The 17131-nt window shown below is 36.7% G+C and overlaps 1 protein-coding gene across 1 annotated transcript; it reads right to left on the reverse strand.

Moving 5' to 3' along the window:
• Positions 1 to 2426: 2426 nt before the first annotated feature.
• LOC121382276 (lipopolysaccharide-induced tumor necrosis factor-alpha factor homolog) lies at positions 2427 to 16521 on the reverse strand. The gene is made up of 4 exons (XM_041511847.1): positions 16339 to 16521; positions 14063 to 14331; positions 6868 to 7030; positions 2427 to 4576 (listed from the first exon to the last, which is right to left on the reverse strand). The coding sequence occupies exons 2-4, from the start codon at positions 14232 to 14234 to the stop codon at positions 4471 to 4473; spliced, it is 441 nt and encodes a 146-aa protein (XP_041367781.1). The 5' UTR covers positions 14235 to 14331; positions 16339 to 16521; the 3' UTR covers positions 2427 to 4470.
• Positions 16522 to 17131: the final 610 nt, after the last annotated feature.

The raw sequence follows: 17131 nt of genomic DNA on the forward strand, positions 1-17131 counted from the left end.
ACAACCACCGATCAACTCACAATACATTTTCAGCAATTTCATCATCTGAACAAGAGTAACAATTACAAAAAAAAGCATTTTCCAACACAATCGATTACGGATATTTGTAATCGATCATATTGACCAATGTAGGGCCTATTCGATCAATTTTCGATTAAACTCGATCAACGGAAATCACTAGCTTCCTTCAAGGTGGCCACTTGGTCAAGTTTGACAGCACCAATGTCAAAACAATATATGCGTCTGTTGGTGTAGTTGAGTTAGATGTTCACTTTTCATTAAAAGGTCAAAGACATGAGTATTTATAACTGGGGTGGTGAGCTTTTTTGGCACCCAGGGATTATCTTTCTCGATGGTAGATCCTTAAAAAATTAAACTGGATACATGCTCTTTTATTTTTATGCTGGAATACATCCCCTGAATCCGCCATTTATTTTTTCCCTAAACAAACTCCATGTTTAATCTCACATTGTAACCATACTTGTCGTTCTTACTACGTGAAATCTACCTTAATCAGATCTAAATCTTACCGACTATTTCGATTAGAGATATGTTAGATCTATCCAGTCCTCGTTTAAAACTCGATTCAAAATCAGTGTTCAGATATTCTGTTTTTGGTTTTTGTTGTTTCTTAAAAAAACAAACAAACAAACAAAAAACCCACCTACTAACACAAACATCAGTGGCTTAATAGTAATAATACGTCTTATGTGTATTTAAAATGGCTGTTCATGATAAAATGATCACCTGGTTGTGAATTGGCATTGACTAATGTCAGATCCTCTAGTTATAGTGAACAGTAAGATCCATTTTCATTGATATTTTGTATCTTAGTTACCACACAGTAATCATTATCTGATCTCTTTATAGGTAGAAAACCACCAAATATTATCTTATTACGTCAAAGGTCAAAGTCACACTGCACCTAACTTTTCATTTCACGGCTAACGGGGGCCGGGATGTGCCCCAGTGGTAAAATGCTCGCTCGATGCGCGGTCGGTTTGGGATCGATCCGCGTCGGTAGGCACATTGGGCTATTTCTCGTTCCAGCCAGTGCATCACGACTGGTATATCAAAGGCCGTGGTATGTCCAACCCTGTCTGTGGGATGGTACATATAAAATATCCCTTGCTGCTAATCGAAAAAGAGTAGCCCATGAAGTGGTGACAGCGGATTTCCTCTCTCAATATCAGTGTGGTCCTTAACCATATGTCTGACGCCATATAACCGTAAGTAAAATGTGCTGAGTGCGTCGTTAAATAAAACATTTCTTTCTTTGACAGCTAACGCTACACGTTTTGCCACATTTAATTGGTAATAAATGTGAGTTTTTTGTAGTCATAAAATATCGTTTCATCTGGTCAGTAAACTCTTGTAATTTAATTTTTGCTCTGAACGACAAAACCGTTATCCATGATCAAAACAGAGTCGAACAGGCGTTTGGCAAAATAGTGATTGGATATATCTGTCTAGAGCCTCGTCTATAGGACAGCCACTCCCGAGATCCTTTACTGGACGATACATCCTTCCTGCACCGCTCAGAGGACTGCCAGTCTCAGACTAGTTTACAAAATTATAACTGGCACCGGACAGAGCTCATTGAAATGAATACAGCTGTGCTGACATGCACTCAAGAATCTCTTATCGGTGTATCGGCTAATGTTGTTCTTGCAACGTGCAGGGTCCTACTAAAAACGGATCACAATGTTTGTGCGGATCTAGGGTGGTCGGATCCTGGGTGGTCAGATCCTGGGTGGTCGGATCCTGGGGTAAAACGCTCGCTCGATGTGCGGTCGGTTTATGATCAATCCCCGTCGGTGAGCCCATTGGGCTATTTCTCGTTCCAGCCAGTGCATCACGACTGGTATATCAAAGGCCGTGGTATGTACTATCTTGTCTGTGGGATGGTGCATATAAAAGATCCCTTGCTGCATTAGAAAAATGTAGCGGGTTTCCTCTGATGACTACGAGTCAGAATTACCAAATGTTTGACATCCAATAGCCGATGATTAATAAATCAATGTGCTGTGGTGGTGTCGTTAAACTCAACATACTTCTTCTTCCTGTAATGTCTGAAACAAACAGCTTAATCCCATTTTTATTCGCTTTAAGGGTGAGGGGTGGTAGTGCATATGTTTATATCCATGGTGTATATGCTGATTGAAACAGTGCGTGTAGCATTTTTGGCCCCATAATATATTACTATTTCTGTCTGATTTGATTTGGTGGAAACACCCTTAACGGTAATTGCTTGTCAAAAAAGTAACATTTAAAACTTATTAATTTCACACACATACACCTCCGAGCAGAATCCCGAGGAGAATTGCACCCCATGCATCCCATTCAGAATATGCATAGCTTTGTAATAATTAAAAATATAGCTCACACTTCACAGATGTAACTGACAAACCAAAACAAACACCATGTCAGAAAAAACGATTTACTGTTGTTCACAACAAAAAATATATATAAACATATTTGAATGTATAATTCTGGAGCACCAAATAATCATAACATAAATATTTTATATGTATCACCAAACATAAATATTTAATTAGATGGTAGGAGTTAACAAATAAATAATGTAAATAAATGTAAATAAATAAAATAAATACATTGAGAAAGAATTTGGAAACAACTAAAGACAACAGATAAAAGTTTCAGATTATCATCTACATGTGCTGTTATTTGCTATTTTAAAAAATTATATTTAGAGATTCATTAACAAAAGGTCATGAAAAAATTAAAAGAAATAAAAATTAAATAAGTTTCACCTCCTATTTTATTATAATTATGTATACAAGTTATATATGTGTTATCGTTCTTAATCCAAAAAATTTAAAACACACAAATGCAGTTTTTCGGTATGTACATTATATAATATATTCAACTGCCTTCCACGATGTTTTGTAATAAAATTACATCATTACAGAGAACACTAAGTCTTGAGAAAGCGGCCTGCAAACTGACAACTCATGGCAAGTTAATAAATGTTTGCGTGACCTAGATTTAACAATGGCTGCATCTAATATGATATATCGAAGAACGGCGTGTCACAGTAAGCAAATAAAGCTGATGGTCTGTTGTCACTGACAAAATAATAAAACCATCATTGACATTGTAGTATTAAATTACCTGGGCTCCATTTTAAGAAGCGACTAAAATCAAGTTCGGCTCTTAAAGGCGCATACCCTAGTTTAAGTGAATGAAAATTGGCACTAAGTCCAGTTAATCTACAAACCTGCAACACACATTTGGATAATAATATCTAAAGTTTGTGATGTTTAAACAGGAAAATACCGTCTAAAAGTAACTAGAGCTTGTCTCAATAACCATTACTTCTCAGACGAACGTGCGTTTTTAGAATTATGAAAAATGCATTTTGGTGAATTTGCAAAATCATGGATGACCAAAACTACGTCAGGTAAACGTTATATATATATATATATATATATATATATATGTTGTTGTTGTTGTTGTTGTTGTTGTTGTTGTTGTTGTTGTTGTTGTTGTTGTTGTTGTTTAATAGAAAAATGTAGCAATTTCTAACCAAATGTAGCCTAAATATGAATCAGGATAATTCAGCTAAATCAGTTCGTGTATTACCTGGCACTGTCGCGGGCAGTTTGGGTAAACTGACTAACGTGGAATTAGTTCTAGTATTGTAAATAGCATCATTTTAAACAGAAATCCACCTTCAACTGTCGCAAGACTTCATTTAAAGACTCGCAGAGTTGTGTCTTCATCGCCTTCTTATATCACGCTTAGCTTCAATTGACAAATAATTATTACTGGCCAATGTCATGTGCTATATCAGTCCTTTACCGTTACATTAGATACAACATAGACACAAAAATCATATTATTCTGAAAACGTTGCACAATGATAACATTCAAAACATTACATAATAGCACACTTCAATCCTTCTCTAAGTCATAAAAAACAGCAGCAGTAATATATCGCTATCCCATTTTGGAGCTCCTGGGGGGGGGGGGGGGGGATGTGTTTCTTAAAAACCCATATAGAACAAGTACACACTGAGGTACACATTATATATTATTGTTTGAAAACAACGCTTATTGCTTATGTAAACATTGCTGTCTGATTTTACCGCTTCCCTGATGCTCCTAAAAAAAAGTTTACGTTTTATATAGACAAAATTTAGCTTCTTTTAACTTTGTTGTTTTAAAATGAATGGTTTTTAGACAATGATTTTTGGTTTTAATATATATTCTGGGTAACACCTTTGAATTACATAACACGGCATCCGTGGAATGGAGTCACCAGAGTTGTTTCCCCTACTTCTGTGTCATGTAATCAGAACTGATCGAAGATAGCAGACACCAAGACACGTTCGGCAGACTAAGAGTTGTTTCCCCTTATCTTGTCTCCAGGGATCAGAATGGATGGTAGATACCAAGAAAAGTTCGGCAGACTAAGAGTTGTTTCCCCTTGTCCTGTGTTCAGTGATCAGAATCGATAGTAGATACCAAGAAAAGTTCTACAGATTGGGCAGTAATGAGCAACATCCATTAAAGACTTCACGCAGAGCGGAATTGGGATACAAGGCCAGCAACTGTATTTAGTCCAAAAAAAAACGAAAATTATACATTAAAAAAAAGAAGACAAACCAACACATAGTTTATACAGATATGTTATACATATACTATACATATAACATGCATACATACATACATACATACATACATATATAATTATGTGCTAACAAACAGACGGAATGTACAGAGTTGTAGAGTATTTGTTTGGCTTATTTGATGAACCACACATAATGGACTCATGTTTTATTCCCGTTCCAACCAGTGCACCACAACTGGTAGATTAAAGGTTATGGGGACGGGGTCTCTTTTTCGCAGAGGCCATGGTATGTACTGTCCTGTCTAGGAAAATACATATAATAATCCTTAGCAGCTTTATTCGTAGCATTGTATTTTGACATATTTTCTCCATGGGTTTGTATAAGCACCTTACCACACTACACCCTAAGTATAGACACGCGTTTTGCGTGGAATATGAAGATATGTTTAAAACAAATTACTTGGGATATATTTGTCCTATGACAGATATGTTTCAAAATGTACTTCCTATAATTATTAAAAAAATATATATATATATATTTTGAAGAAAAAAAACATGAACAGGCAGAGCGGAAGCAAGTAGACATGAGGGGGGCTGCTGAGATGGGGGGGGGGCTGATTGAGATTGAGGGCGCAAAGTTTCTAAGGGGTTTGGGGGTATGCTTCCCCGTAAAATTTTGAAAACTAGATGTCCTGAAAAGCAATTTTTACTGCATTTTACAAGTAACATTCATCTCTGCTTTAAGATTTATTACTACGCAGTGCCTGATACAGGTGCAGTACAGGTGCAGATCTAAGGTGGGTGCTGGAAAGGTGCACCCCTTTCACAAAAGACCCCCAACATTTCAAAATGCCCCCCAAATCAAGTGTTTATCCTATGATTACATGTATAATGGATTTATTTCCTTTCAGTGGCGAAGATGTGATGACACTGGTTGGCTAAGAAGTTTTGGAGGAAGATGGACTTCATGGCTTAGTAGTTTACTTTGACTTTGAAATACTGTAGCAGACATCGCCGTTTAAGGGCAGCTAGCACTCCCATTTCATTTCATGTCAACTTATTTTTGTGTTCATATCCAATTAAGGTTCAAGCACGCTGTCCTGGGCACACACGTCAACTATCTGGGCTGTCTGTCCAGGACAGTAGGTTAGTGAGAGAGAACAGAATATAGTGGTCTTACACCTACCCACTGAGTCATTAAAACTCGCTCTGGGTGGGATCCGGTACCGGGTTGCGAACCCTGTACCTATCAGCCTTATGTTCAATGGCTTAACCAGACACCACCGAGGCCGGTGAACTCCCCTGGTCCCCTGATACTAGTTCAACGAGAGTGATGTTTAGCTACCCTTAGTTTGTGAATTTATTGTTATATGGTATCAATATAGCAAAATCCATAATCTTAAGTTAGAAAGGATTTAACCACTAACATAGGCATACAGGCTCCCATTTTTGTAGAAGGGCAGGCTGGTTTTTGCCCGAATTAAACAAAATTGCCCCAATAGGGACAAAAAAAAATTGTTTTGTTTTTTCATATTAGCATCACTGCCAAACAGCTATATTAATATATAGGGTTGCAAACGAATCACTACGCATTTGTACATGAATTACAACTAATTATTTGGGTAGAATGATGGAAATACATGTTAAAAACGCCTCAGGTTAGGACATTTTGCTTGGATATCTCTATAATGTTTGTCCCAATTTGAGGATTTCCTCCAGCACTATAGGTCTCGTACACTTATTACCATACCCCTCAATTGTGTTTCCACGTTGAGGTCTTCTGTGGGTACCTTTCATGACGTTGTACCCCTTCTGGGCCCTCCCTGGAAAATGTCTGCAGCCACCCCTGATAAAGTTTGTGTTGTTTAACAACACCATTAGAGCACATTGATTTGTTAATTATCGACTATTGGATGTCAAAAATGTGGTGCCACACCTAATAAAGGATGGAATTTGATACTTCTTTCAGGAAGCAGGACGTAGCCCAGTGGTAGAGCACTCGCTTGATGCGCGGTCAGTTTGGGATCGATCCCGTCGGTTGGCCCATTGGGCCATGGCTGGCCGTGGTATGTGCTATCCTGTCTATGGTATGGTGTATATAAAAGATCCCTTGCTACTAATATAAAAATGTAGCGGGTGTCCTCTGTAACACTATATGTCAAAATTACCAAATGTTTGACATCCAATAGCCGATGATTAATAAATAAATGTGCTCTAGTGGTGTCGTTAAACAAAACAAACTTTAACTTTGATACTTATTTCAATACACACCCCAAGAGAAAGAGCGCCGCCATTGTCATCCACGTGTACTTGCTATAGTGGTATTCTGTAACAGTTGTTATGGTTTCCAGACACATGAAACAGTGAACCTCCATAGGATCCTCTGTAAACTCGGGCCTTACGGTAGAACTATACTTCAAAGAGAGTGAAGTGTCTGAAATACAAAAATTGGATACAAGTTTAAAGTTTTATTTTGTTTAACGTCACTACTTTTTTTTTTCTTCTTTTCTTTTTTTTGGGGGGGAGTGGCGGCAATTCTGATATATAATCTTAGAAAGGAAACCCGATACGTTTTTCATTAGGTCAGGTCAGGTCATAGGGTTTTACGTGCACAAGGGAAGGGGTGGGTGGAAGAGAGGACCGAGCTGCCAAGTGCAAGGGAGCACAAGCAGCCCCACCGAGGTCGGTAGCGGGTGCGGGCAATTTTGGTGCTATTGAGTTTTGAATATCCTGTAGGATTAAGTTAATTTCTTGAAGGAATTTTGGCGCATTAACGGTTCACCGAAAGATAAAAAGGAAACTACATATTATTTTGAACTTAGTATGCCGAGAGTAGGGGCAAGGGATATTTTATATGCATATACCTCGACCTTTGATATACCAGTCGTGGTGCACTGGCTGGAACGAGAAATAGCCCAATGGACCCACCGACAGGAATCGATCCTAGACCGACCGCGCATCAAGCGAGACCTTTTAGAAACTATATATAGACAGACAATTCTTTTGTAATAAAAATTTAACCGTTTATAGTTTCAAAATTTCATGAAAAAACATTCAACAAATATTACGTTTTGTAGATAAAAGTGTTGTACTTTCATCTTTTATACATTCAAGGTGGTTAAGCACCCGGATGCATAAAATTCATATTTCCAAAATACAACTAGCATCTTAAAATTCAAGTCTGTATTTCTTTCTTTCTTTAATACATTTATAATATACAAACACCAATTCAAACATTTTTATTGTATGCATAATATATGGAATCCCCACCCCTTCCCCCAACACCCCGTGCATTACAGACTTTTATTTATTTATTTTAAATCCAGTTCCTCACCGTGAAAACTCATACTCGCCAAATTGTGAAAATAATCAGAGGGAAAGAGATATTTGTTCAAATAAGGGCGCGATATTTCCCAGACCCCGCTCCCACCAAAAAGTCCGGTTTATTAGTTAATACTGATGGAGGATTTATAAATTTATGTGATTTTATAGCAAAATTTAATATAAAAACCAATTTTCTACAGTATGATTCTTTAATTAATGCAGTGAAATGTTTCATAGGGATATATGGAAAACAAAATGATGGAATAAATTAATCAATTACAAACGAAAAACCATTTTACCCCAACAAGCTAAAACAACTTCTTGACGACAAAACGGGATGTACAGAAATATATAAATTATTATACTCACTGTATCGGTACTCGGTTACAGCGATAGTGGACTGTTGACGAATTTTGTTACGGCGTGTTGCTTGTTTCTTGCGCCAGCTCCGGTAGATTTTTAGACAATATTGTTCATGCTTATACGGTAACTTTCATATTTAATTATTCAAACTCCTCATATATTAATTTTAACGTACCGTACATATGTGCATGTGTTTTATTTAGTAGCCTACATAGCGATGTATAGCGTAGTTTAAAGTATTATTTATTACAGTGTCATGCAATATTGCATGCAAAAAGAAAGTTCCGTAGAAAAATATCTCAGGACTACTTATGTTCATTGTAATTTTCATAAAAGCAATACATTTTAGCAATAAATATGTTAGCATTTATTGTCAAAACATTGCTTTAAATTATCAGAAAATGCATGTTTATCTTTTCTAAATCAATACAGAAATGATACGGAGTTTTGACGATTTCTATTTATAGGTTACGGCGTTTTTCCAACGGTGTTACGGCGTGTATACCAAATTCGTTTCATTATGCAATTGTCTTTCATTGATGAATCGGTTGTTATCATTAATAAAACTGATATATCAATGAACATTTCTTTGCCAGATGTCAAAGAAAACAATATCACCAATTCTGACAACTATACTGATATTAATGTTGACATTAACAGCAGTTTACTGTAAACATGTTATAACATCAACCCTAAAATGAAAGGTTAGATGAATATTAAAGAAAAAAAGTCAAGGCTAAGCATGAGACAAAAAAAACTCAGCTGTTACAAATGTTCGAGAAGATATTCCAGTAAATTTGATTTAAGGCAGCATGCTACTTTCTCGTACGGTGATGCCAAACTGCTATGTGAGGTGTGTTCCAAGGTCTACAAAACTCGACAGGGACTTTCTATACACAAAAAGCGTCACCATGCTAAGCCATACAAGTATTCGTGTACATATTGTGATAAGACATACTGTGATAAGTCACTTTATTTTGGCCATTTGAATAACCATATCAGAAACAAGCCTTACAACTGCCCAAAATGCTCAAAATCTTTTGTATATGTTTCAAGAATGCGAAAACATAAAGGACCATGTATCGATGATAACTCTGAAAAATATGCATGCAAAGAAGGCGGATCAAAACTCAAAACCTAACTGTCCCTGCAATATCACATAGTTGGTAAGCACGGTGATATGAAAAAAATGTGTGGATGTGGTAAAACATTCAAATGGCGTCCATCGTTTGCACGACACAGGACGATGTGTAAAACTAGCCAAATGCACCTTGTTTAAAACCTATGTGGTAAAGAAACTGCACGAGTACACCCGAAATTTCTGTTGTAGCTTTAACTTAATCATTTGACGTTTTAATTTGTATTTAAGAACACTTAATTTTCGACTGTGTAGTTCTGGTACGAACTTAACATTTGAAACATCCATTCTTCTTGATCCAGGTTATTGTTTACAGTTCAGTTGATTTTATTGGGTAATGCTAATTACTCATTTGCAAAATGCAGTTAAGTTTAATAATGAGTTCTGTTTTACAATACTCAAATAGCTTATTGTGAATTTCGTTACACCAGTATCATCATCACAGGCCATCTAACACATTACATTCACAAATATGGAATATTTAGTACGACGATTTTGTTTTCAATTCAGCCGAATCGTTGATTGAATTGTTCATTTGACTCTTTGTCATTATGATACTGTATTGGCTGTTCCTCCTCGGATATTAATAACTAAAAAAGTACATGATTATTTGACTATTTTAAAATGTTTTTCGATCAGATAAAACATAGTTGATATGGGCCAGGATCTTGCAGCTATTCATATGGTAAGTGTTCTGTGACATCTGGTAAAAGAATTTGTAATTGCTAAACAATATTCATTAAGCATTCGGTTTCCACTGTGACGAGAACATCATTATCTTGCATCACGGATACATCACCAGTTTCTAAATCTGCCACTGAACTTTCAAAACGTACATATTCACTTTCACTTTCCACAAACAGTTGTCTTTGAGAATGTTTAGTGGGAGTATTGATTCGTGACACTTTTGGAAGTTGACTTTTATTTACAGATGTTACTGATATTTTTAATTTATTGGTAGTGTCATCAAAATATACATCCTTAAAGGGACATTCCTGAGTTTGCTACATGGTAAGATGTTTCCGACTAATAAAATAGCTCTACGATTAAACTTACATATTAAATATATTTTCTTGTTTAGAATATCAATGTCTGTATATCCAATGTGTTTCTGGTCGTCTTAATATTTGTAAGAAGCCCAAACTGAATTTTCTCTTCAAATAATTTCGTACGTACGAAAAAATATATTTTAGGAAATAAAATGAAATACCTAGTACAAATATTAGAACGATCAGAAACACATTTAATATATAGCCACTAATATATTATGCAGAAAAATAATTACAATTACAAAAATGTAATTACAATCGTTAAAAGTCTCTGTTAGTCAATAACATCTTTAAAATTGCAGCAAACTCAGGAATGTCCCTTTAATATCGCATCCAAAATGTTTTCTACATACTGTACATCAAAAGTTCTTGTTCGATATTTAGATGTAAAAATGTCACTGGATGGTATCAAAACTGACACTTTCTCGTTTGGGTGAATCTCCAATATGTGTCTGACAGATGACGTAACATTTTCAATTTTGTTCGACAATATTTGCATCTTGATGTAGAATTCTGAAACAAATAAGACAAAAACCATGTCAAAAATCGTAAACACTCCGTAATTCGAATTTAAAAATCAACAACAGTAAACGTTCCGTAGCATTTTCAATAATTTTATTAATCTAATTTAGTCATAAATACTATATTTCTGTCATAATTGCGGCTTTTGCTGAGAGGTATGATATATGTATTCTACTTTAGTTATAACTCTTAAACCATAATAATCAGAAAACTTTATTAAATAATATTAATATGATTTATGCACATTTCCTGTAAATATACGTCCAAATATGTATAATGCTACAGAATATGTATTCATTTTGAAGAGTATGTCATGTGTTTGTTTCTATACTTCAATGTAAATATAGGTTTTACCTGTGTTTTTGTCGTCTGTTCCATAGCAACAGCCACAGCCAGTGCTCATTGTACCAAAATTAGTAAAATGTAAAACGTCCGTATCAAAAAAACAAAAACACTCTGTAACAAAAATCGTCAAAAGTCCACTCTCGCTGTAATCGAGTATCGATTCAGTGATACTACACAACAGCCATTCCTAAGTCTCAATTAAAATATAAAAATAAAGGTTTTTGTTATTCACCAGCAGAATGGAATATATTTTACAATATACTTCTTAAATGCGTTAGAGATACAAATTTACGTTGGTTTTAATATAAAATTCTACACAGATTTCTCGCTATTAAAACTTTTCTATATACAATACATTATATTAATTTAAATAAATGTACTTTTTGTTATCGTATGCGAGAGACAATTGAAAATTTATTTTATGATTTTTGTTATGTTAAAGAATTTTTGGAAAAATATTACAAACTGAATATTCAGTATTATAGATAAACATGTTGCTGAAGAAAACAAATACATATGCAATAAATTGGTTAATTATTAACATAAAATATTATATTTATTCCATGAAAAAAAAAAAATAATAATAATAATAATAAACTTCTCTGCCTTAAAAATTATAATTAAAAAAAAGTTTGAAACTGAAAAATGTATCTTATTTAAAAATGGTAATTGTGAAGATTTTAAGACAAAATGGGAGCAGTGGTATAATTTATTTCAAACATCATAAAAGCCTATTAAATCTATCAAATATTGAGATACAATTACTTCTAAAATACGTTCGTCGCAGTTTCTACTCTTCCGTTCCTTCACACACCTTTTAATAACACTTTTTTTTATCAATGTTAATTCCGTACATGACATCTTTTCCACTTTTCTTTTTCTTTCCGTCCCAGATTAATAATAATTTTTTTAACAAATCAAAAAAAAAAACAAAAAAAACACAAACAACAACAACATCATACATAAAGTGTGTTGATTATATCTGTTGTGTGTATATATTTTGTCATTTACATGTATGTATATAAAAATATGTATACCATATGTAATAATTATCAAATGTTTGACATTCAATGGCCGATAGTTAAGAAATCGATGTTCTAAAAAAAAAAAAAAATAATAATAATAATAATAATTAATAAATAAAAGGTCCAAAGTGTATAACTTATTTCAAAACACGGGGGCAGCATTTAACTTAGTCGGTTGAGTGCTCGCCCGAGGTGCTTGTGTCGCAGGATCGAACCACCTCAGTGGATCCATTAGGTTTGGTCTCGTCCCAACCACCACTGGTCAAAGGCCGTGGTATGTGCTTTCCTGTCTGTGGGAAGTGCCTATAAAAGATCCCTTTCTGCATTAGGGAAAAAATGTAGCAGGTTTCTTCTGATAACTACGAGTCAGAATTATCAAATGTTTGACATCCAATAACCGATTATTAATTAATCAATGTGCTCTAGTGGTGTCGTTAAACAAAACAAAATCAAACAAAACACAGTAAGATTCACTGATGAGGAGTGATTTTAGATCGATCGCACATCCTGCCCCGCACACCGGCCTAGCGCTTTACCACAGGGCTACGTCCTGCCCCGCACACCGGCCTAGCGCTTTACCACAGGGTTACGTCCTGCCCCGCACACCGGCTACGTCCTTACCCCGATTGACGTTACTACGTCATGCCCCTGAAAATAACTACGTCCTGCCCTGGAAAGGAATACCTCCGTCCCCGGAAATGGCTACGTCCTGCCTCGGAAATCAAGTTAAAAATTAATTGAAATGAAGAGCTAATTTTTCTATTAATGCCACATGACTACCGTGTTAGTAGCCCGAATCACAAAGCTCTTAAGCTCTTTTTCGCAACATGGCATCGTGCCCTGCAAGACGTTTTGCACTCTACTGCGAGATCGCAAAGTTGGGAGAGTTTACTGTCAGGGCCGTAGAAAGCGGGGGGAGGGGGAGAGAAAAAAATCTGCAACTTAAAGACAATTCTCTTCTTAACCGTTTAAGGAGTTTTAGACTATTAACTACTCAGTTGTCCCCCCCCCCCCCCCCCCCCCCCCAAAAAAAAAAAAACCAAACAAAACATCCTAGCTACGGCCCCGATTGCATTAGACCCCTGGGCCCCGTTTTACGAAGCGATCTTAACGCTAAGATCACCTTACGTGCATGACTGTCGTATGCAGTTACGGTATTCTTAGCGCTAAGATCGCTTCGTAATACGGGGCCCAGGAGCCTAATCCAATAAACTCTCGCAACTGCAATCTCCCAGTGCATTTGTGAAAAGACATGCAAAGACGGCGCAATATTGTCTAGGTGTGAAACGTTTTGACAGTTCTTGTTATTCATAAAGCTAATAATATGGATAATAAAGAAATTATCACTCGCGTGCGAGTCGTACTGATTTTACGGAATTCGTGCCAGGATTCTTGTATAACCTTCGCTGTCGCTCTGGCAATACATAAATGCTCACACTCGTTTCGTAAAATCAATACGACACACACACACACACACACACGCACACGCTCCCAACTTACGATCAAAGTCTAACGCGTATGGTGGTGGAGCTGGTTCATCTAAAATTGATAGAGGGATGTCATTGCTTATCATGTCGCCTTGCAGGGTCGGGACATTGGATATGTTAGTGTCTGCAATACATCACACACACACATGCACGTACGCACGCACACATACACACACACACACATACATATGCACACACATACGCATAACTTGCCATCGGATTCTAACGCGTATGGCGGTGGAGATTCATCTGGAACTGATAGAGGGACGTCATCGTTGATCATGTCGCCTTGTAGACCTGGTTCATCTGTAATTGATATAGGGAGATCGTCGGTGACCGTGTCGCTTTGCAGAGCTGGGACATCGGATTTGTTAGTGTCTGCCATACTTCCCCCGCAGGTGGTCTAGTTCTCGGATACCAAGCCAATGTCGGTGTCACCGGGCTTAAGGCCACAATGCAGTGATGACAATTTCAAGTCAGTTCTGAAAAATAGTTTTAGTTATAAATGTATACATTTGGATATCGCATTTAAGAACAAATTGAATCACTGCAGTCTGATCGGTGTTTTATTAACTGTTTCTAGACTTCGATAATCGGCATCATTGCCAAAGGTTATGTCGTTTTCTATTACCAAATTTGGAGTAAAACATTCACAATCTAAATGTAAATTTAAAAATTATAAATTATATAAAGACACATTTTAAAAACGCTTGACAAACACTCTTTCTCTCACCCTTAGTTAACATTTCCTAAAGCAAAATAGATAAATTAATTTGAATAAATACAGGTACATGTATAGTATTTATCTTTCAAATTCTAACTTAGCTTAACGATATTTTTTAAATGGAACTGAAATTTTTTTCTTTTCTTTTTTTGGTTTTCTTTTTTTGTTTTTTGTTTTGTTTGTTTTGGGTTGGGGTTTTTTGTAAAACGACAGTAAAATTTCCAGTCAAAAGTCTTGGGCGTCAAGTCTAGGATTTTTAGAAGGGGTTATCATCTATTCGTGCTTGCAGAGCCACGTACTTCACTCAGTTCACTGAGCGATGTGTATAATGTGTGTGTTGTGTGCGTGCGTACGTGCGTGCGTGCGTGTTTATACGTGTGTGTGTGTGTGTGTGCGTGTGTGTGTGTGTGAGAGAGAGAGAGAGAGAGAGAGAGAGAGAGAGAGAGAGAGAGAGAGAGAGAGAGAGAGATTCTAATGAAAAAAGCCAAAAATTAAAGGTCCATTTTGTTTTATTTGGCAGCTAAACCCCTTAACACCACCATACCACCAACACCACCCACCCCATCCACCCCACCCCACCCTGGAACCGCCACTGCTTGAGTGTGTTGGATAGGGACTTGTCACAAGCGGCATTCTGGGCGGGAATTGTTTAGTGCTTCATTCATTTTGTTTTATTCAAAGTTATTTTCGTGCTTATATCCATTTAAAGTTCAAGCACGCTGTTCTGGGCCGTCTGTTCAGCAAAGGGAGTTAGTGACTAGTTGCTAGTGGTTAGGGAGAGAGAAGTAAGTGTAGTGGCGTTACACCTATGCACCTACCCATAGAGTCGTTAAAACGGGTTCTGGATGGGAGCCGGTACTGGGGTGCGAACCCAGAATACTACCAGCCTTACAACCGATGGCTTAATCATTACACCACAGAGTGCAGGAATTTTAAAAGGGCGGGAGTCTAGACTGGCGACCGAAGTTTTTAGGGGATCATGTTCCCCCATAAAATTATAATATATTAAGAAAAAGCAAATTTGCTTGAGCAGGGAAGGGTTTAGACCCCTGAAACCCTCCCCCACCCCCACCCCCCTTCACACACTCCTGGTTCCCTCCGCAGACGAATAGTCTTTGCGTAGGGATTTATTAACTGTCCATGTGGTCGAATGTGCAATGCATGGCCAATGATAGTTTTGAATCATAGTTCCAGCATGGGCGTACATAGGGGGGGGGGGGGGGGGGGGGTCGATGGGTTCGAACCCCCCCCCCCCCCGAAATCGCTTTTTTTATAATTTAATATATCTGACATTGATATCTGACATTATTATATTTACTCAACATAGAAATATATGCCCAATATCTCTGCAATCTATTTTGGAACCCCCCCTCCCCTTTTCAAAATCCTCTATTTTGGAACCCCCCCCCCCCCCCCCTTTCAAAATCCTATGTACGCCCATGTCCAGGCTTGGCATTGTGTTTGTAGTTGTGTAACAATGCAACAGAAAACCTTAAAAACATGGCTTTCTCAGTTGCGATAAATACCAAAAATTATCTTATTTTTAGAAGTAATTACAGGATCAATCTCTTGATCAGAGATTAACTTTCAATTACTTTACTCGGCTGGCCTGGCATAGAGTCATAACTGCAGTTAGGTTTATTCGAATTATTTATTAAAAGAAAAGAAATCCGAACGGTCTGGAATAGTCAGCAGATGAATTACTTCCCTTTAAATGCGAAAGTTTTTAATGGCGGGGTTTATGAATGAGAAAAATAACAGTTACCAATTTTGTTTGCGTTGTTAATATTCCAACGGTCATTCTAAAAATTCCAACCGTTATATTTCAGCAACAGATATATTTTACCTACATAAAATCAATTAATCTTTTGTTAAAAAAAAATACTGTAAACAACCTTAACAACAAACATTTGCCCAAATGTTTTCAGACAAAACAAAAATCGGTAGACTGGTCACCATGCTTTATTTATCCTAGACAAAAATAATTAAAGGTGCGTGGTCCACGTACAATTATGTATTTGTTATAAGGGTTGTATGTCAGAATAATAGTTTTGTTCATTGAAATGTTGATCGACCTATTTCTTAAATGGTTGATTTTGTTACACTACAGCAAGAGAGAGAGAGATAGAGAGAGAGAGAGAGAGAGAGAGAGAGAGAGAGAGAGAGAGAGAGAGAGAGAGAGAGAGAGAGAGAGAGAGAGAGAGAGAGAGAGAGAGAAAGAGAGAGAGAGATATGAATATTTATAAATCGTAAAAATATATTTTGATCTTATTACTATAATTGCATTGTACTAAAGCACAAAGTTCCATGTCAAATGTTATGGAGTATAAACAGTTGTGATTCACTGGTAGTGACATGTGACATTGGTTTTTTTTTTTTCAATGCTTTTATCCAATGCCAATACAGGTGCCAAAAGGCGGGGCGCGCGCACATACACACACACACACACACACACACACCACACACACACATACACTTTCATTTGTTATAGTTTTCAACTTGTCATGCAGTATACACAAGAGTATAGGGTACCTCCCAAAAAGGATCGAGATTTTCAG

The sequence above is a fragment of the Gigantopelta aegis genome, chromosome 9 (genome assembly GCF_016097555.1).
Source record: "Gigantopelta aegis isolate Gae_Host chromosome 9, Gae_host_genome, whole genome shotgun sequence".
Taxonomy (NCBI): domain Eukaryota; kingdom Metazoa; phylum Mollusca; class Gastropoda; order Neomphalida; family Peltospiridae; genus Gigantopelta; species Gigantopelta aegis.

Excerpts from the sequence above, each read along its gene's own strand:
- LOC121382276 (XM_041511847.1), bottom strand. The coding sequence starts at position 14,234 with ATGGCAGACACTAACAAATCCGATGTCCCAGCTCTGCAAAGCGACACG. Across the intron at positions 7,031-14,062 it reads ATACGCGTTAGAATCCGATG|ACACTTCACTCTCTTTGAAG; the intron begins GCAAGTTATGCG and ends TTTGTATTTCAG. Across the intron at positions 4,577-6,867 it reads GCGGCGCTCTTTCTCTTGGG|TTGCTGGCCTTGTATCCCAA; the intron begins GTGTGTATTGAA and ends GACTAAATACAG.